Source organism: Aquarana catesbeiana, linkage group LG12 (genome assembly GCF_042186555.1).
Source record: "Aquarana catesbeiana isolate 2022-GZ linkage group LG12, ASM4218655v1, whole genome shotgun sequence".
Classification (NCBI taxonomy): domain Eukaryota; kingdom Metazoa; phylum Chordata; class Amphibia; order Anura; family Ranidae; genus Aquarana; species Aquarana catesbeiana.
Genome location: NC_133335.1, coordinates 63,900,596 through 63,923,484, shown reverse-complemented (window position 1 = coordinate 63,923,484; position 22,889 = coordinate 63,900,596). Strand labels below are relative to the sequence as shown.

At 41.5% G+C, this 22,889-nt stretch overlaps 1 protein-coding gene and 1 long non-coding RNA gene across 3 annotated transcripts in view; one reads left to right on the top strand and one right to left on the bottom strand.

Moving 5' to 3' along the window:
* LOC141114322 (keratin, type I cytoskeletal 42-like) overlaps positions 1–19,427 on the bottom strand; it is a 57,701-nt gene extending 38,274 nt beyond the window's left edge. The window contains exon 1 of one of the 2 annotated variants that reach the window (XM_073607938.1): positions 18,925–19,427. In XM_073607938.1, the coding sequence (XP_073464039.1) occupies positions 18,925–19,335 (411 nt within the window). In that variant the 5' untranslated portion in view covers positions 19,336–19,427. The remainder of the gene's footprint in view (positions 1–18,924) is intronic. The other variant, XM_073607937.1, reaches the window with a different exon arrangement.
* Positions 1–22,889, top strand: part of LOC141114326 (uncharacterized) — a 408,781-nt gene that overhangs the window by 18,619 nt on the left and 367,273 nt on the right. The window lies entirely within an intron of this gene.

Genomic DNA, 22,889 nt, shown 5'->3' with positions numbered 1-22,889 from the left:
CATTTATGCCCTGCACACACGATAGGATTTTTCGTTGGAAAATGTGTTATAGGACCTTGTTGTCGGAAATTCCGACCGTGTGTAGGCTCCATCACACATTTTCCATAGGAATTTCCGACACACAAAGTTTGAGAGCTTGCTATAAAATTTTCCGACAACAAAATCCGTTGTCGGAAATTCCGATCAAGTGTACACAAGTCCGACGCACAAAGTGCCACGCATGCTCAGAATAAATTAAGAGACAAAAGCTATTGGCTACTGCCCCGTATATAGTCCCGACGTACGTGTTTTACGTCACCGCGTTCAGAACGATCGGATTTTCCGACAACTTTGTGTGACCGTGTGTATGCAAGACAAGTTTGAGCCAACATCCATCGGAAAAAATCCATGGATTTTGTTGTCGGAATGTCCGATCAATGTCCAACCGTGTGTACAGGGCATAACACTAATAACACTTGCTCCCATGTTACCCATGGTAAAAAAACTTTTATGGCTAATATAGTTACATATAGTTACATAGTAGGTGAGGTTGAAAAAAGACACAAGTCCATCAAGTCCAACCTATGTGTGTGATTATATCGAAACTATCAATGCCCCCCCGCTGAGACCACCGCCTGTGGAAGGGAATTCCACATCCTTGCCGCTCTTACAGTAAAGTAATAGTAAGATTTATACTTTAAGATCCTTTTTCAATTGTTCTACGACATATGTTGTCTATTGTATATCCTGTCCGTGTGGGCTTCTATAGGTTGGTAGAACCATTAGGGCCCTACGTGTCATGTTTGGGGAGAACCGACGAGCTGTCCAAGCTGGCAATCCACTATATGGTATTTCTCGTCATTTTGCTGTTCACCATCAGAAAACCATTGCCGATCTTCAGGTTTGTATTATTGAATGCATACTGGAGAATTTAATCCAACGTCTATGTAAACAAGAGACGTTCTGGATTTATAATTTGAATACTATGACACCCCATGGCCTAAACGAGGAAATAGAAATGAATACAGTCATATAATAACTATTTTTAATTTATTTGGTCTATCATTATACATATATATAGATATAGTGGCTATTAATTATTTTAATGGATATTTTTGCATTATTTTCAGGTTCAGGGACCACCTTTTTCTTTTTCGTCCTCACAGCTTCCCCATCCTTTGTGCACCCATTTCTCTTCCATTGAGTCCATCCTTTTTTTCTCCTTTTTTGGGGGGTAAGTAATAAGCTACAATCTCATTACACATCTGGTCTTGCGTACATGGTTCTGGTTGTTTGTGGGGACCTACGTGCACTTGTGGACATAGATACTTGTCCCCTGCATTTTGGACCTATTGACACAGGTTTGACAACAAATATATGCCCCCCCCCCATTGTTGCACATGTTGACATCTTTATAGATGTCTCACGTTTGCTTCCTATGGTTATCCATGAGTATTTATGTGTATACATATATACATGTTGTATATTTTTTCAATGTATTTTTTTACATATATATTTTATGTAGGATATATTTTATGTGTATATATGTATTGGTTTTTCAAAGATGGTAATTTTAAATCTTAAATTTTAATTATTGTGGTTAGTGATCACTATTATTATTACTCTATTAACTGTGATTAACTCTCCTTTTTGTATAAAATCTCATATATAATAATATTTTTTAAATATGTTTTAAATATTTTTTTCCTTATATACATTTGATTTATATAACCTAGTATATGTTTTTGTATATAATATATATATATATATATATATATATATATATATATATATATAATTTTTTTTCTTTGCATATATAAATATATTTTTTTCTTTGCGTATATTAATATACTTTTTTAACTTACATCTAATTCATCGCTCTCTTTACATATATATATGCACACATATTTTGTCTTTTTTGATGGGTATTATACATTCTATTATTACTGTGCCTATATTTCTACTTTATTACAATCACTTCCTGGTATCCCTTGGTATATTCGTAATACTTCCAGCCGTCTTACAAGCTTGTTTACATCTTCTGACATTGTCACATGTTACCGACGTCAGCCTATAAGTGATGGACACTATGAACTACCAATTAGATCTGAGGAAAAAGCGGAAGCTTTGAAACGTCCACGTGTCACTTCCGGTTCACGGATTCCATTGAGCTTGCGTTCCACGCTGGTATGCTCTTCCAGTTCCCAGCCGAGCTGAACATCCAGGCCGCTCTGCATTTCCATCTTTTGCAGTTATAGTTATAATAAGACGCCTGCTGGGACACCTCTATCGATGCTACCTTGGACCGCACAGTGACCATGGACTTCACACCTATTAGTTTATGTGTTTGATTCTCACTTATACCAGGTGAGTAGCCCTTTGCCTTCTTTCACTTTTCAACAAATCGTTCACTGCATACTGCACTCAGTTTGGCACACCTTGTCCTTCTTCTGAAGGTAACTAAAATTGGAATGGGAAAGGTGAGGTGGGGGGACCTTTGCAGGAACACTGTCACTTTTCCCTACATTGACAAGGTGACAGCGTCTCTTCTATAAGAGTAAGGGCGTCCATAGACGTTGGATGACAGTCTTGCAGCCCAGCTGATTTGACCACATCAGGCATGGATCTAATATCTGTGGGGTGGCATACAGCAGCTCTAAATAAGTACTACAACAAATTGGCACCCATCCGCACACTCTCTCAGCATATAGTAAGCTCCTCTTAGTAAAAAATGGCGTCATCTGGGTAACCTACCCTTTAGAGAACCCCCTCTAACATGTTTTGCCCAGCAGCAGCTTAAGCATAGAAGCTCAAATGAGTGTTCTCTAGAAACAAAGTAATCGGACTGGACAACTATTATTTTCCCAGCCCCAGGGCTGCCTGTGGGTGGCTCCCCCCTCCATTCCTGTCAAGAGTAGGGTTTTTGCAACCAAAGGCCTCCTATTTAAGAAAGAAATTGGCCAAGAAGACATCATAAGCATACATGTATGACCATGCACTAAGGTCAATGACAAGACCTAATATGTGTCAAATAGTGAAGAAACATGGGCAATAGAGAACACTTAATTGAGTTATACATTCCTAAGAAATCAATACAAAAACTCAACATACACACATACAAAGACTAAAATAGACAGATGAAGTACAAGGGATTATTTGCATTGGCTTAAAACCAAGCCTTGGTGAGCTAAACTTTGTTTTAATCTGTATCTAATGGATTTCTTTTGGTACTTGATGCCAGAACTTCATGTACGCTCCTAGCAACTACTAAAGCTATGCCTAACATGTCAACAAGCACATAATTACTTGTTATTAGAAAGTGGTTTCACTGACTGAGTAGGAAAAGTATTGAGTAATTATTGTATAATATTTCAGCATCGGGGAACACGGTAGCTTTTCATTAGTGGAATACAACCTGGCTTGCCAAAACTTAATTATATTCCTATAACAAAAGTTGGCAGTCCTCATTTACAGCATTCATTGCTTATAGATGAAAATATCAATAGCAGACAACCATTGTTTTGTGACTATCTCTCCGAGTTATTTGGATATGAGAGGTGATGCATAGATGGGTGTGTTAAGGTTCCCCTAATTTTACTTTGGTTGAAAGGTTTCTTGTACAATGGTGCTTTCATACTAAAGTCCCCCTCCCTTAATCATTCACCTGCTTCTATTGCAGTCTACTGTTTTTACTGTGATCATATTTCAAAGTCCAACCAACCCCCAGCTTAGCCAGGTTTTAGTCATTTGATTCTATAGATTACTTCTTCAGTCACATGTAATGCTAGAAATACAGAACTTTGATTACTATTCAGTATATGCAAGTACATAGAATTATGTCACGATGCTGTGAATTTCTGTGAATAAATGTAAGAGAGAATTCTTATTAATTATTTTTCATAAAGATGTATGAAATCCTTATGGTTGAAAGGGGTTATGTGCTGTGCCTATGCAGGACAAAGCAACAGGTTCACTTAAAGCTTAAGTTTAGGTATGGCCATTTACACGTAGGTACATTGGTCTAGTTTGGACCAATGTAAGTATGTACACTATATTACCAAAAGTATTGGGACACCTGCCTTTACACACACAAGTCCCATCTGCACACATGATGATAGAACACCTTTTGGATGAATTAGAGCAGAGACTGCGAGCCAGGCCTTCTCGTCCACATCAGTGCCTAACCTCACAAATGTGCTTCTGGAAGAATGTTCAAACATTCCCATAGACACACTCCTAAACCTTGTGGACAGCCTTCCCCGAAGAGTTGAAGCTGTTATAGCTGCAAAGGGTGGGCCAACTCAATATTGAACCCTACAGACTAAAGCTTCGTACACACGATCGGATTTTCGGCAGGGAATTGTGTGATGACTGACTGTTTGCCTAAAATCTAACCGTTAGTATGCTCCATCAGACAAGTGTTGTCCAACTTTCTGCCAACAAATGTTGGATGGCAGGCAAGTAAATGTTCGGCGGACAACGGTCTGTTGTCAGATTTTCGTATCGTGTGTATACAAGTCCGTCACACAAAAGTCCAAAGTACAAACATGCATGCGTGAAATCAATGCTCACCAAACACGACATTACCAGAAGGTGCCCAAAGGGTGGCGCTCAAGAGCTGAAATTCCAAGCAGTACGTCACTTTGTTGGCCGACAATTGTGTGCCATTAGTATGCAAGACAAGTTCCTGGCACACGCCCTTCGGACAAAAGTCTGCCGAAAATCCGATCATGTGTATGAGGCTTTAGACTGGGATGCCATTAAAGTTCATGTGCATGTAAAGGCAGGCGTCCCAATAGTATTGGTAATATAGTGTATGTTTGATACCTGTGGGATCCCCATTGAATGTGGAAATAATTGTAGTAGACACCCCTGCCACAAGGCTGCCTGTGAGTGGTTTCCCCCTCCATTGCTGTCAAGGGTTCTTGCAACCAAAGACCGCCTATTTAAGAAATTAAATGGAAAAGGATACATCATAAACATACATGTCTGATCATGCACTAAGGTCAATGACAAGTCCTAATATGTATCAAATAGTGAAGAAACTTGAGCAATAGAGAACACGTAATTAAGTTATATATTCCTAAGAAAGCAATACAAAAACTCAACACCCAAAGACTAAAATAGACAGATGAAGGACAAGGGATTATTTTCATTGGCTCAATGAGAAAATGCAAAGTCTTTCCTTAATGGCGCCCATAACAAGCAAGTGACCTTCTGTGTTCAAAGTTCAGCAGGGCAGCCACTACGTATAGACCTTGAAGCTAGAGGAGATGACTGTAGTAGTGGTGCCAACTCCAATGATCCCACAGGTATGGCACACTGTACATACTTACATTGGTGCAAGCTGGAGCACTGTAACTATGTAAAAAAATGCCATACCTAAACTTCAGCTTAGAAAAAAGAAAAAACATGGTTTCCGCAGCTGATCAGGCAACCCTGGCAATTGTTTTCCCCAACCCCGTCCCATTTGCCAGACAGCTTTGCTTTCTTATAAATGTGGAGAAGAATATAATTAAACACACGATGAAAGCACAATAAATAACTGGGGTTAATACAGTTGAAACTATCATGACATTTATTAACTGCTTACAGTTACCAGAATACAGTATTTCTGTGGCCTTTTTGGGTTAAGTGTGGGCACACATGCCGTTTGTGCAGACTGTGTGGGTTAGAGCCCTGTGGGCAGGGCAGGGCCCACTCAACCCGCGCACATGGGAAAAAGGGGCGTAAAAGGGCACCTCTCCTCTTGCCTGGGACCAGGTGGGGCTGCGGATATGTGTAAGTCAGCATTAAGTCGGAACCCGGGCTTGTACAATGTGTGAAGTAGCGTAATGTATAGAGCTATTCTGTAAAATAAAAATTCCTCCACTATACACCTTCACCTGGTGAATGTTGCAGTTAGGAGGAACAGTGCTGAGCCCATGCCCTCTCCACCAGTCCAACATAACTCTGCCACCTCACTCCCAGTCACAGAATGGTGTCCCGTTGTGCAATTCATGTATCCACTTAATTACGTAACTCCCATTCTCCCGTACCATATGGCTGAATACATGTGGCCTCCACACTGCAAATTCAGTCCTGGTTACTGTTTGGGGAATTGACTGCTAGGGAGTGAGGTAATATACTGACCCCCTCGCTACCTGATGATCTGTCACCTGAGCCTGATACCACTCTTCGCTGTCTGGCTGCCATTCACTTCCCACCACTTCTTGGTTACCCGTGTTTCTTCTCTGACTCTTCTTGCCAAGTTAACCCATTGTGGTGGCCTTACTCTTATACCTTGTGTGCTTTACAGTCCCTGTTGTTAAAAGAGAAGTATGGGAATGTTTTTTTTTTTTTTTATGCATACTTTTTTAGGTGGATGCAGCATTGGTTAGATGCTGCATCTGTCTTCCTCCATCTCTAAGACTTAGAACCAAGCGATCAATCACCGCCGATTGCTCAGTTCTTAAAGCTCTCTGAGCAGAGAGCTGGTGACTGTCAGTCACTGGCTCTCTGCTTTGCACCTCCCCATGATCATTGGAGCGCTGGGCTGTGGAGGGGGCAGGAGCGGCTGACTCAGGCTCTCACTGACTCTGAGAGGCTGAGCTGGGTCTCGGTCCAGGCATGTTGGTGGATCTCGACTATATGGTTACAATCATTCCCGAGCCCACAGCTGGGTCCCTGATGTCAGCTGACAATGGGCTTCAGCAGGAGAGCTACAGCCAATGAGGTGGTTGGCTGCAGGTAGTAGTCCATATTTAGCAAAGTTATTGTAGGTGAATTCCCTTTGGGTGGTAGTGGAGGATGGCTCCAGGCTACATCTTCCTCTGGACTGAACCTTCTTTCCTTCCCATACAGTTCTGCTCACTCCCTGAGCCTGGTCTTCACCCTGATTTATATGCTGCACAGGGAGGAGGGCAGAACCCAAAAAGCCTAGAAAAATGGCAGACCCAGAATTAACCCTTCTCTACCTGTCTAACTAACGGTAACCCACCAAATAGCACCTGGCTGCCTAGAGGCCTATTTATCTTAAGCTGGCCATACCTGTACATGGATCGAAATTCGTCCGGTTCAGCAAGGATCAGTCGAATTTTGATCCATGTATGGAGGCAGTGGTTGTGCAGAAATGACTTCTCTACAACCAGCCTGGAAAAATTGTCAATCTAAAAATGTTGTGGGGAAGTGCTGTCAGAATACAATAGCCCAGCAGCAGTGATTCCCCCATCCTCCTCAAATGTGTGGATGGGGGAATGGGGTCAGTTTTTTCATTCAACCTGCTGGTTGAATGAAAAAAATTGAATAATGTATGGGCTGCCTTAGTTGACCCGGAAACTGTTACCAACTCATTCCCCACAATCTGCCACTGCAACCCTTTGATGTCAAAGCCTACAAATCACATTTGCATCTGCAACATTTGCAACTGCTTCATAGGTAAACACTGCAGCAATGTAAGCTACATTATGGATACAGGTATGACATTGGTTATTCAGTAGTTTAAAAATTCGTTGATGAATATTTTTTGAATGGTGTCCAAATAAAAAATAAATAAATAAACGTGAATCAATTTAAACTGTGGTTTCCAGTTAATCCCTGTAGCTGTAATAAGATGTCAGTTGAAACATCGAGACCAAGTTGCGATGCTACCATTTAATCATTACAAAGAACCCACACATACCATCCTCTGTCATGTAGAAAACACTGCATCTTTTATTACCTTGAACAAATAATTGGATTATAAAAAACCACAACAGTTAAAGCAGTATTAAAACCTCTGCGTTTAAGCTTACCATATTGAGCAAATAAAATAAAGTTCCTCAGTAAACTATTTGTTAAAATAGCACTTGCAGTTTATAACTTTCAATGCTGCTGGCTGCTCAGTACTGCTTTCCTAAACTTCCAGTTATCACAGGAAAGAGTTAACAGTGGACAGTGCAGTCTCTAGTCAGTCTATTAACTTCGGGATGGGAGGGGGGGTGAAGGAAGGAGGAGCAGGGTAGTGCCTTGCCATCCTAGGCTATGGGGCGGTGTATTTCTATTGATGCACACAGTGTAGAGAGACACAATACTAGTCCCTACAGGTAAGGGTCGCTCCATAGGATGCTGCATGAGAAAGAAGCCACCCTGAAACCAGTAACCTGGGGAAGCGGTTACCAGCTTAAACAGGAACATAGGCAAGGATTAAAAGATAAGGAAGCTGGATATTTCGTTATGCTGGGTTCACACTATATGTGGGACGGCTCTCAGCAGGGGGTCCAGTGTGTCCCCATTCACCATTTCAGGTCCCAATTAGGTCCAAATTTTTCCTGAATTCGGACCTGATACGGCGCCAAAGACGCACAGGACCCTTCTGCTGTGCGCTCTGCGGCCGCCCTGGAGATGTGTGAACCGTCTCCATTGAGAGACGGTCACACTCTGCTGTCATGCGAATTGGATGTGGGGAAAACAGCAATTCAATTCGCATAAGTGTGAACCCAACCTTGGTGAATAAATCAGCGGCTGAAATTGCTTAAAACTGTGGGTTTCCTATCCCTTTAACAATCAGAATGTAAGCAGGTGCGGGTCCCCCTTGATTCTGGAGATGGCCCTGTGCCATTACTGCAGATGGAGTTAAAATTGTCCGCCTAGGTACTCCATCAGTATCTCAGAGGAGCCAGATGTCTGATTGGACACTGAAACCTCTTGAGAACTCTGGTCGCCATCTCGGTTTGGGACCTTATAATAGAATTTCTATATCATTCGAGCATGCCTGGAGCAAGTGGTAGGTTAGAGACAGAGACCCTACTGTTGATGGAAAGTGTATAGCACAGGCAGGGCGTATCTGCCGTGAGACAAACAATATGTTTGCCTTGGGTGGCATTTGTCAGGGGGGCGGTATCGATCCACAGGTGACTGCGCTAAAGCCGAATGACGGCTACAGGGGGGTCATCCAGTTCTGGGAGGGCATCTATTGGTACCCTCCCAGAACTGGGAATTGCACCAAAATCCTAGCATGCAAGTGAATGCATTGGTCATTAATAATTGTACTTGGCTTTAATTATTATACCCCCCCCCCCCACACTGTATTGGATCCTGCGGTACTGTCCCAGGATTTCACAATGTAGCAGAATCTCTAACCTCTTCCAGTCTAATGAGAACCTTTGCGGCCACAGACCACTGACAGCCTTCAATATCTACCTCCAACCACGACAGGTTCTACGCCTGCCAGAACCGTCACTTTTGGTTGGACTACAAGCCGCAGTCCCAACCCTGCGCTGCCCTCTTACTTCTGGATAGGCCCTCACACAGTCTGGCAGCCCCTTGCCCCCGGGATAGACCCAATCTCTGGCCTAGTAACCCGGGACAGACGACACATGTCCACCCAGACAGCTGTCTGGGTGGCACAGAACAGAGATCACCTGATTACACCCGAATATATAGGCTATCCCAGCAGGCCAAGGGATTCAAGAAAACCCCTGCCGATTGGCTGAGATACCCCATATACCCATAACCTGACCTCGAGTTGTCCTTCTCATATCTAGTACCACCAAGTGCCCAGCCACCTAGTGGTAGAAGAGAAAAGTACAACAAGGCCCAACTTAGGGAGAAATCAATGGATCTCAATTTAATTATGGTAGCTACCCCTGACAAGGAATTTGGTGAGGAGCTCCCTGACTAAACCCCAGGGTGCTACAACCATAATCCTGTTGCCAGCCTGGCCTAGGCAATGTCCAACTGCCAGGTGCTGGGATGTTCACTCCAGATCATTTCCTGCAAAGTGATAGCCTTTCAATAGAAAAAAACATTCACTTGGCCACATTCAGCAAATTGATTTGAGCCCCTGCCTATCAAAAGAGTTAGAAATTCTGTATCCAACCCCAACAGAACAGAAAAACAGTGCACAGTCCACATAGTTACATAGTTACATAGTAGATGAGGCTGAAAAAAGACACAAGTCCATCAAGTCAAACCTATGTGTGTGATTATATGTCAGTATTACATTGTATATCCCTGTATGTTGCGGTTGTTCAGGTGCTTATCTAATAGTTTTTTTAAACTATTGATGCCCCCCACTGAGACCACCGCCTGTGGAAGGGAATTCCACATCCTTGCCGCTCTTATCCCGCGTACACCTGGTTGGATTTTCCGATGGAAAATGTTGGATATGAGCTTGTTGTCGGAAAATCCGACCGTGTCTGCGCTTCATCCAACATTTTCTCTCGGACTTTCTGCCAACAAATGTTTGCTAGCAAGTTCTCAAATTTTCCACCAACAAAATGTTGTTGTCGGAAAGTCCGATCGTGTGTACACAAGTCCCTCGCACAAAAGTTCACGCATGCTCGGAATCAAGCAGAAGGATCCGCACTGGCTATTGAACTTCCTTTTTCTCGGCTCGTCTTACGTCTTGTACGTCATCACATTCCCACGTTCGTAATTGCTGGCCAACATTTGTGTGACTGTGTGTATGCAAGACAAGTTTGAGCCAACATTCTTCGAACAAAAATCCATGGTTTTGTTGGCGGAAAGTCCGATTGTGTGTACGGGGCATTACAGTAAAGAACCCTCTAAGTCGTTTATGGTTAAACCTTTTTTCTTTTAATTTTAATGAGTGGCCACGTGTCTTGCTAAACTCCCTTCCACAAAAAAGTTTTATCCCTATTGTGGGGTCACCAGTACGGTATTTATAAATTGAAATCATATCCCCTCTCAAGTGTCTCTTCTCCAGAGAGAATAAGTTCAGTGCTCGCAACCTTTCCTCATAACTAATATCCTCCAGACCCTTTATTAGCTTTGTTGCCCTTCTTTGTACTCGCTCCATTTGCAGTACATCCTTCCTGAGGACTGGTGCCCAGAACTGGACAGCATACTCCAGGTGCGGCCAGACCAGAGTCTTGTAGAGCGGGAGAATTATCGTTTTATCTCTGGAGTTGATCCCCTTTTTAATGCATGCCAATATTCTGTTTGCTTTTTTAGCAGCAGCTTGGCATTGCATGCCATTGCTGAGCCTGTCATCTACTAGGACCCCCAGGTCCTTTTCCATCCTAGATTCCCCCAGAGGTTCTCCCCCCAGTGTATAGATTGCATTCATATTTTTGCCACCCAAATGCTTTATTTTACATTTTTCTACATTGAAGCTCATTTGCCATGTAGTTGTCCACCCAATTCATTTGTTCAGATCTTTTTGCAAGGTTTCCACATCCTGCGGAGAAGTTATTGCCCTGCTTAGCTTAGTATCATCCGCAAATACAGAGATTGAACTGTTTATCCCATCCTCCAGGTCATTTATGAACAAATTAAATAGGATTGGTCCCAGGACAGAACCCTGGGGGACCCCACTACCCACCCCTGACCATTCTGAGTACTCCTTATTTATCACCACCCTCTGAACTCGCCCTTGTAGCCAGTTTTTAATCCCTGTACTCAACCTATGGTCCATGCCAACGTACCTTATTTTGTACAGAAAAACGTATATGGGGAACTGTGTCAAATGCTTTTGCAAAATCCAGATACACCATGTCTTCCTTTATCTAGATGGCAACTCACCTCCTCATAGAAGGTTAATAGATTGGTTTGGCAAGAACGATTCTTCATGAATCCATGCTGATTACTGTTAATGATACCATTCTCGTTACTAAAATGTGCCTAACTGCAGACAGGAAACAGGAAGTTTTCTTATACAGAGAAAGGACATAGGGGGGAGATTTACTAAAGCTGCTGCACTCAGAAGCATGTGCACCTGTGCATAGTAGCCAATCAGCTTCTAACTTCAGCTTGTTCAACTAAGCTTTGGCAATAAAACCTGGAAGCTGATTGGTTTCTGTGCAGAAATGCACCTGATTTTGCATTCTCCTGCTTTAGTAAATAAACCCCATAGAGTTTACCATAGAAAAAAATATATAAACACTGCCATGTACTGGCTGATGTAGTTGTTGCACAAAATATATGAACAATGTATTCCAAGAACATCTTATTAGGGCAATGAAATCAAATGGGGTCCTATTTGACCTTCCCTATGACATCCAGTGGATATGGGGTCAGCTTTGATCTTTTAAAAGAAAGAACCTTTTTAGTGATGATTGTATCAAAAATGTTGTGTGTGTGCAAATTGGATAAAATATTACAGAATAAAAGCACAGAAAATCATATTGTAGTAAGAGAATTACAGAATGCGTGGCTAACAATAATGAGCAAGACATAAGCTGTAATTGACAACTTTTTTAAAGTATTCAAATGAAACATGAAAAAAGGGACGTAAGTTTCTGAAGAAGCTACTGTACATACTGGTTGTCATCTCTCAAAGGTGATTATAGTGCAAAGTTTTTGGAAAATACTGGATGACAGATAATTACCACCCTTTGTACACACCAGCAATTTCCAGTTTCTATAACCATATAAGGTTACAGGTACTGAGAAAGAGGGTGCGGTGCTAAATGTGGAAAGAGAGCACACACTTCTTATCCTATACATTCCTTCCAGGTTTAATGTGCATATACTGTATACTTATTATGTTTTATCAGCATGTATAGTAACTATTACCCTTCAGCTGTCCATCACCTAGATAGTCCACTGACAACTAAGAATGTAAGTAAGGCATTATTTAATCACTTGATCTCTGGAAGATTTACCCCCCTTCACGACCAGGCCATTTTTTGCAATATGGCACTGCGTTACTTTAACTGACAATTGCACGGGTCGTGCTGTACCCAAATACAAATTGTCCTTTGTTTCCCACAAATAGAGCTTCTTTTAGTGGTATTTGTTCACCTCTGCGGTTTTTATTTTTTGCGCTAGAAACAAAAAAAGGCTGACAATTTTGAAAAAAACAAACATATTTTTGACTTTCTTCTATAAAACCTATCCAATAAAAATGTTTAAAAAATCTAATTTCTTCATAAATGTAGATCAATATGTATTCTGCTACATATTTTTGGTAAAAAAACAAAATACCAATAAGCGCATATTGATTGGTGTGCGCAAAAAGTTATAGCGTCTACAAACTATGAGATTTTTTTATTTACTTTATTTTTATATTTTAGTTTTTTTACAAGTAATGGCAGCGATCAGCAACTTATAGCGGGACTGTGATATTGCGGCGGTCAGTTGGACACTGCCTGACACTTTTGACACTTTTTGGGGACCAGTGACACTAATACAGTGATCAGTTCTAAAAAATATGTACCGTTACTGTACTAATGACACTGGCTGGGAAGGGGTTAACATCAGGGGCGATCAAAAGGTTGACTGTGTTCCTAGCCTAGGTCAAAGCATTAACTGTGTGCCTAGCCAGTGTTTCACTGTACTGTGTGAGGTGGAATTCATTGCCTGCTTTGCAGAGACTCAAATTCCATCCCTTCCCTCCTGTCAGAACGGCAATCTACCTTGTTGCAGTTCTGTCTCTCTGCCAAATGATTGACATTGGGTACTTGCATCCGCCGTGAAATCACAGCAGAAGCGAGCCACCGGTAGTGCGCATGCGGACCCCCTAACCTTCTGTGTCAGATCGCTTGTATATATAAGTGATCTGGCGCACAGGTGATGCCATGTAGCAGTAAAACTGTCTGATTACTAATGACACTGGCTGGGAAGGGGTTAAACATCAGCAGCGATCAAAAGGTTAACTGTGCTCCTAGCCTGTGTTTTAGCGTACTGTGGGAGGTGCTTTTACTAGGAGAAGGCATTGATCCATGTTCCTGCTTTGCAGAGACACAGGATCCATGCCTTCACTCCTGTCAGAACGATGATCTGCCTTGTTTACATAGGCAGACCACCGTTCTGCCTCTGTGCTAGATGATTGGCGGGTGCCAGTGGACATCGAGTCTGCATAACTCACAGATAAGCTCCCGCTTTGTATGATCACAGCAGGAGGCCGGTGGTGCATATATGCGCCCCCGACCCGGAAGTGCCGGATCACATACTAGGTATGTGGTCCAGTGCAGCAGTGCCACCTTGCCGCTGTATATTTAAGTTATACGGTCGGCAAGTGGTTAAACAGTCACGTTGAACAAATACAAACACATTAAAGAGTACCAAATTGAGAAAAATAGCACATTAGTTTTTACTGAGGTCACATATAAAAACTGTAGAATCTAATACAGCATTTTGGAATTAGATTCCAGTATTAGAGTATTGTAGCCCGTTAACCATTGATTAATACAGAGGTTTTGGAGTTTAAGTTAAACCATCTATTGGCTAACTTAAAGTGGTTATAAAGCCTAAACATTTTTTACCTTAATGTATTCCTTGCATTAAGGTAAAAAAATATTTAGGCATCAGTATCCCACCTCACCCCCTTATACTTACCTGAGCCCTCATTCGATCCAGCGCTGTGCTCTCTTCAGCTCTTCTCTCTCCTCATTTCCTGGTCTCACTGGCTTTGCTGAGGCAGCAGGAGCCATTGGCTCCTGCTGCTATCAATCAAAACCAGTGACGATGGAGCAGGATTGGGGTTATAGATACAGACAGTGAGGCTCAGGAGCGAGCCTGCACATGTCCCCCCATAGAAAGTGGCTCTTTATGGCGGCACTCGCATGAGAGGAGGATCCAGGAGTGCCGGCGGGGGACCCGAGAAGAGGAGGTTCAGGACCTCTCTATGTAATTCTATTGCACAGAGCAGGTAAGTATAAACCTGTTTGTTATTTAAAAAATGCATTTACAATCACTTTAAGTTATTAAAGGTGCAAGTTTTCAGGATAACTTAAGCAGGGTATACATGCATCGAAATTTGGCCAGTTCAGCAGGAACCGGATGAATTTAAATCTGTGTATTCCCTTCTCTGCTCTAATGACTGGTTTCTGTCAAACTGTCCTACTGGAAAACAAGCATTTGATCAGATGCTGGCCAATTGCTGCAGTGCTGATCTGTGTATTCTGTTGGGGGGGAAGGAATACAAAAGTGCAGTGAGGGACATCGACATCCACATCACTTGTCTGGATGCACGGATCTGTGATTTTTTTTTTCATTCAGCCCGCTGGCTGAAAAAAAAAAAAACTCTCCATGTATGGCTATAGATCCATTGCGCAGGCTTTAAGTCGGGGATCTCATTCAAGTTCCTCAGAGCCTATAAGGTACTCCTTCGAAACGTGTCAGCCAGTAGTGATTCTGAGGTTCTCCTCTCTGCTTTCTGGAGACTGTCGGTTCTATGATTGATTGCCACATCCAAGTGGTCTTCACAAGTTTTTTATTCATCACATGTTTGTGAGTAGTATTTTACAATTTTTTTTTATTAATAAATTATCTTGGGATAATGCACAAGGCTGGTGCGCCATTTTCTTTTTATATTTTCTGTGACTACTAGGATATCCCCTATCCAAGAGGGCAGCAAGGCCAAAGACACTATCCCTTGAGTCATCAATCACCCGGCCATCACACTAATGCGCAAGAGTGTTTGTTTGCTACTACTTTTTCATACAAGTTCATGGTACAGCAGACATATATCAGAAATATGATGGGTTTACATATTTTTTTAACCGTTTAAAGATCCTATAAGTACAGAAAAACAAACTGTAACTGTTGTAGACTGAATGGTATCAGTCCAGCCTATATGTCTGTAACTAAACTACTAAATCCCCTCTACTGTCCTCATCTCCCCAACATAGGGGCTAACTGTTCTGTAGTCCAGGATAGGGAGGACTAAATAGTACTACAGAGTATACGGGACAGCTTTGAATTTCTGAAAAAAAATCAAGTTACATTAAATTATTTTGTGGACGGGGAATAATGGTGTGGGGTTGTTTCTCAGGGGTTGGGCTTGACCCCTTAGTTCTAGTGAAGGGAACTCTTAAGGCGTCAGCATACCAAGACATTTTGGACAATTTCTTTCTCCCAACTTTGTGGGAACAGTTTGGGGATGACTCTTTCTTGTTCCAACATGACTGCACACCAATGCACAAAGCAAGGTCCATAAAGACATTGATGAGCGAGTTTGGGGTGGAAAGACTTGACTGGCCTGCTCAGAGTCCTGACCTCAACTGGATGGAACACCATTGGGATGAATTACAGCAGAGACTTGAGCCAGGCCTTCTCATCCAACATCAGTGCCTGACCTCACAAATGCGCTTCTGGGAGAATGGTCAAACATTCCCATAGACACACTCCTAAACCTTGTGGACATCCTTCCCAGAAGAGTTAAAGGTGTTATAGCTGCAAAGGGTGGGCCAACTCAATATTAAACCCTACGAACTAAGACTGGGATGCCATTAAAGTTCATGTGTTTGTAAAGGCAGGTGTATCAATAGTTTGAGTAAAATAGTGTAGATGGAAATAAAATGAACCCAGTCACCAATGGTAATTCCTTTCGATTTACTATGGGCATTGCCAACATTTTTAATCAGCAAATACTCATGTTTATAGAGTACAGATTGTTTGAGCAGTCCAAATATTCCTGCCATAAATTTATAAGAGCAATAAATACCTAAGCCAAACCTTTCATTATGAGATGTAATGCTAATATGCACAAATTGCAAGTGTACCTGATTGAATGCTATGGGCAATACAGAATTTTTATTTCCATTTTGTCTAGGTACAGAACCTATTATAAGCCAAAACTGGTGTTGCAAATCCATGAACATTGTTCCTGTAAAGAATAATAATTAATGGGATTCAACAGGATATCAGTTACTTGCTGTATTGTCAAATAAAAGTTAATCAGTGATTGGCTGCTCTGGGTCACCATTATTGATCAATAATCATTACTGCTCCACTATAATCAAGCAAAGAGCAGCGTGATGTGTAAAGTAACCCAAGGCAGCCAATCAGCTTGCATTGTTCAGGTGTATGACTGCACTGAGTATATAGAAGATTAAATCGAATTGCTTGCTCTGGGGTGCAGCACTTTGCAATGCCTTTAACTATAAACCTTTAACATTGTATCTTTGTGCATTGTACATTGGGCTGTGCTTGGAGTGGATGCTGCCTTAGGCACCCATTTGTGCCATCCACCCCAACGTTGTTGGGTGCTAAGTTGTTGTACATTGGTTGTAGTGGTCACCTGCACTATCCCAAGGCTGTGCAAACTATATAAATCCTATATAATAATAATAATAGAAACCAATTGCGCTGTGCAGCCCAGAGGAATAACATACACAGTGCTGAACATGCACTGAGGATGGAGTGTCCAGTATAGACACCTTGGCCTCATTGCCTTCATCCACCATGCCTCCATGAGTGGCTTTATGGGCAGCACCACACTGAGTGTACACTGTAATTTGTAGGTTATGCTTATACAGTACGAAAATATACTGAGCTTGAAATGATAAAAAGGAATGTAAAATATGACGTGCCTCAAAATGTGATGATCCCCCTGCTTAGATTTTATCTCAAGAGGTGCTCAAGTGTATTGTGCCCTATAATATACTGTACCTTAACCTATGGCAGACATTCAGAACCAAAAATGCAAAGCTGGGAATAAAAAAGGCCTGCCATATGAAACACATGAATATAAATTATCCTGAAACCTTCTCAGAATATTTGGGCACCACCACCCATAACTAGCTAAATTACTATGGGGTAAGGACAACTGCTAGCCATAGCATCTCCTGCTGTTATATTAAATAGAGATAATGGAGTATATACAGTCATGTCAATCCTTAGAGTAGCTGACAGGTATTCTCAGCCCTTCTGACAAACCATCCTTCAGGTATTTGCAAGAATTTCCAGATCCCAGGTCAAGATCTCCCAACCAGCTTTGGTTCAAGAGCTGCATTCAGCTAAATGGCTTGATTTCAATAAACCAAAATGAAGTTAAAGAGGGAAAACAAAGACTAGGACTGAAAAAAGGCAATACCCACTACCCTTGTCCACAAAAAAAAAAAAAAATCTTATGCAAATACTAGGTTCCTGTGATAGCAGTTGGGCCTGGAGATAGGCCACTTAGAGACTGAGCACTGTATTGTGAATGGCATAAAGTACATGTGTACACGTACCCCATACCTGAAAATGTTTGATTTTTCACTGTGGCTCCAGCAACTGAAGAGGGTTTTGGGGACTGCTGTAAAGGTGGGATCAGGTATCTTTCGGGGTTAGAGTTTGCTTTCTTTACCTTTGATAAAGTTTTATCCTGGGGACTCAGTTGTCCCTCATTTTGGTGTGATAAATAGACCCCTGTAAAAATGTACTTGAAAGCCTGAGGTGGTATATTGCTCTAGACCAGGGGTAGGCAACCTCGACCCTCCAGCTGTTTTGAAACTACAAGTCCCATAAGACATTGTAAGACCCTGACAACCACAGGCATGACTCCTAGAGGCATGATGGATTTTGTAGTTTTACCACAGCTGAAGTGCCGAGGTTGCCTACCCTTGCGACCTTTCATATAGATTTGATTTAAAGAAAAATAAGTTATAGAAAAAAAAATCTCTAAGTTTAACTAATCTTTTTAGAGCATATCAATTCTTCATGGTCTGCATAATTGAGGTGTGGAAGGGGTATGCCCTTTACTTATATAGTTTGTGTTAAAAGGTGCCCCTCTTCATGGCTCAGAAAGTTGGGAGGTATGGTTTACTTTAATAAAGCAGTACAGATTGCAAAACTGGGTGCACTTTCCAGTAAACCATAGCAACCAACAATTGAGAATATGGGGCTTGGTAAAATGTTTATTCTTTTTTTGGATGCTTTGGACTAATACTCTTTACACATAGCATTTTGCACTAATGCATGTAATGCATGTAATTAAATAAGCCAGGCTCTCTAGACACAAGTAAATTAAAAAACTTAAATTAAACATAACATAATGTGATGTCTGCACTAGACAATTTACTGCTAATTAATAATTAATATTTTATACCCAGTAGCTAGCCGCATGATGCCAAAATCAACACAATAAAACATGAAAAGACTTTCTTTGTTTCACATTATATGTCTATTGTGGTTGAAGTATAGAAAGATGATGATCAATGGGTGTGTTCCTTAATGGATGCTATTGTGAATTATTATTTTCTTTTTAAAATTAAAAATCAACATGACTGGAGAATGTAGTCACTATGGTGTTACCTGATTTTTCAGGCCCTCAATTGTTTGGTAGTAGTTATTGTAATCGCGTTCTACAAAACCGGAATTCTTGACATGCCATTCTTTGATGCGTAGTTCAATTTCCGAGTTGGCCTTCTCCAAGGAACGTACTTTGTCCAGATAGGTTGCCAGGCGGTCATTCAGGTTCTGCATTGTCTCCTTCTCATTCCCGCCAAGCAGAGCATCGCTATTAGTGGTGAGCTGGAAGCTGCTGCTGAAGCCACCTGAGCCATAACTTGGACCAGTTGAAATTTTGGTGCCATATCCTCCAGCACCACCATGGACACTGCCAGCATATCTTGTGTTGACCACCTTATTGTAACCACCTCCAGACAAAATTGGGGATCTATCGATAGAACCCATCCTCTTGTATAAGACTTGGCCGTAGGACATGATGGCTATCTGTTGACTGGCAAGTGAATATGTACCTGGCCAAGGTGTGCAGTGTGGAATATGAATGTTGCGTGTATAACTCTTTATATATACAGGAACTGCACCTCCTAGGCTTGTAAAAGCTCACTTTGCCTTCTTTTGCTGATAAGAAATGTATGAAAATACCAGGCAAATATAACCTTTGAGTCCTATTAATTCTACTTGCTTGCTTTCCTATCCAATAACACACCTTGGAAGTCTATTACACACTATTTTGTGTCCACATTTATTCACAATTGCACTATTGTACAAACAGACCTATAATCTGAATTATTTTTGTCCTTTATGTATTCCTTACTTCTGCCTTCATGTCTTTTATTTTCTTTTTCTTGCTTTGCTGTTAGGGCTGGACCCAGGTAGCCAGTATGCCTAATAAATTCCTAACTTTATGAATGAAGTTTATTATTAGTAACACACAATTTTTCTTACATACAAAAAAAAGTTAATAATGGAAAGTAGCTGTTTATATTATCCATAGCGCATATACTGGTATATGGTAGCATCATAGCTGACTATTGCACCTCTGCACCTTCTGACAATTCCATTCTCTCCCTACATTGCTTTTTCCAGGAAATTAAGGGCCATGCTTTGTCACAGTGCTGGGGAAAGATCCTCTGGCACCAAGGCAAAGATGCCAAAGTTCACATGCGAATAGAAAAAAACAACAATAAAAAGGAGATGAAGGAGTTTGTAAAAATAAAAGGATTAAAGCAGAACCTGTACTTGTAAACATTTGGGAGACTGAAGTGTATTTTTGATTGCGGTGGAGATATACTATACTATGTTTCTTCTGCAATAAAATATTCTTACCTTCTACTTTGAAAATGTCTTAAACTTTTCACTGACCTGAGCACCTGCAGCTCATAATATAATTCCAGCACCTGCAAGGTAAACTCCTGTGCACCTGCAAGTTCCGCTACCCCAAAGATCCTGAACCCAGAAGAAGCTAGTGAGAAGATGTCAACACTGTTGAGGGAGATGTTTTTTGCAATAAAGAGCCTGCCCTCCTCGCATTTTTTTTCACTTTAGTTCAGCTTTACTAAGGATTAATAAGGGGCTAATGCAGCCCCTCTTATTACAGCTCTAGTGTTTGGCGATTGGTCCAGCACCATCAGATGGGGAAATAGTTATTTGCCTTGTCTAAGCTCAGACTAGAGTTACTTGGAGTTTGTAGAGTGGTCTTCACATGAACCAACTTCTGAAGAATAGACATTATGTGGTGCACCTACACATCTCACCTCAGGGCTATCTGTAAACCTTTCCCTGGGTTCAGGATTACCGAGCTAGCCAACATAATTTCCCCAAACCCAGGACTCTTCTCTTGCTTCTGATTCCTGGGGTAAGCTCAGATCTTATCTGCTGCATGAAGTTTCCTTGGCCGACCACTGCATCTATGGTCCTCAGTGTTGACCGTTTCTTTGTGCTTCTTCAAAAGAACTTGAACATCAAATCTTGAAACCCCAGTCTGCTTTGAAATCTTTGCCTGGAAGAGACTTTGCTGATGCAGTATAACTGCCTTGTATCTTGTTGCTGTCCTCAATCTTGCCATGGTTTATGACCTGTGATATGAAACTGTCTTTCACAACCTCAGCTTAGTAGCAGAGTGTGGCTGTTCCTCACCCAGTTTTAAGCCTCCTACACAGCTGTTTCTGTTTCAGTTAATTACTATGTTTCAACCTATATATGAAATTGTTGATCATTAGTATCATTAGACCATTTGATATAATTGGTTAATCATGTACCTGACTCTAATCCTACAAAATCCCTGACTTGCAAGTGCAAGTGTACAAAGTGTGTAAGTGTAATGCCCCGTACACACGATCGAACATTGATCGGACATTCCGACAACAAAATCCATGGATTTTTTCCGACGGATGTTGGCTCAAACTTGTTTTGCGTACACACGGTCGCACAAAGTTGTTGGAATTTCCAATCGCCAAGAACGCGGTGACGTACACCACGTACAACGAGACTAGAAAAGACCAGTTCAGAACCAAGCGCGGCACCGTTTGGGCTCCTTTTGCTAATCTCGTGTTAGTAAAAGTTTGGTGAGAGATGATTCGCGCTTTTTCAGACTCGTGGTTTTCAGAACATTTTCTGCTGTTCAGTTTGTGCTTGTGGGTTTGTATCTGCTCTTCAGTGCGTGCAGTCAGTTCGTATTGTAATATTCAGTGCGATCTTATCCACTCGATACTGTTTTTCAGGTCGCTCTTCACAGGCCTTGCTGTTCTTCAGTGCGTTCTGTTACTTCGTTCTGAGCAGCCGAGCGTTTTCTAGCCATGTTGCGTATACGTACTCCTCGTAGAGTTCGTGCTCTGCGGGGGCTTGGTGTTGGGGTACTGACCTTGACACAAGTCCAGTCCATGAACAGGGTGGGGAGGAGTTCATGGACCAAGAATTGGTTGCAATCTCCCCCCAGGCTCTGGGGATCATTATCCCAGAGACCTGTTCTGCCATCATTTAGGTCCTGCAGAAGGAGTATATTAAGGTAAGATTTTTATCCTTTAATATCACATTTTATTGTATATAATGTTTGCTAATATTTTGTATTACTTTCCTCATTCCCTAATTACCATGATTGTAATATGCTGTGAATGTCCCCTTTGTCCTCATTCATGCTGGATTTTTATGTAATTATTTTTTTGTCCTTCATACATATTTGCCTTCACTTACCTCGCCAACATGGTCTCCTGCACTATATTCACCTCATGTAGTCACTTAACAATGTATTTTGTCAGCTCCATAGTAGTGCTTTACCCCAAACACCCCCTAAAATGTTTTTAAATGTGATTTGTGCTTTAAATTCAGGCAGAGTGCCAGAGGCTTTTTTTGGGGGTTCCCCAAATCAGTTGGAACCCTCCCCCCAACTGCTAAGTCAGCTGATAACAATTCTCTATCTATCCTTAATCATCTATCTGCTGACTTTGCCTAGCCCATACACACTATACCCACCTCTTTTGTGGTCAGATTTATGGATGAATTCCCCAAAGCATGTAGTGCAAGGGCCTGCCTGAATACTTTCAAATGGTACTGTTTAAAGTTTTTGTATACTTTTATTATCTTGATAGGTAATAGCAGAATTTCCAAATGTGCTCAAATGTGTACAGTGTGTATTTATATCTTTGTCTTATGACACTTCTTACCTGTCCAGTGGGCTGTCAATAGTGTAACTAAGGAGGGGCTGGCCAAAGTAATACCCATTATTTAGGCATTCATCTCTCAATGAAGTGGAGAGGGTTACCTGTCCAAGAGCTCCCCCCTATAATGTTAGAAATGGCCCATGAGAGGGGGGGAGGGGGAATATGATAGGTGTACCTTATACTTTGGTCTTTAAAAACTCCCTCCAAAAAATGTTATCTTGATGTTGGTCAAGAATGTTTGTGTGTAATCTGCTTTCCCTGTTTATGTGCAAAATGACTAATTTTTTGTTTTGTTTTGACTCCACAGTTTCCTTCCACGCCACAGGAATGGCAGACTGTGGCCTCCCACTTTGCCCAGCGGTGGGACTTTCCTAA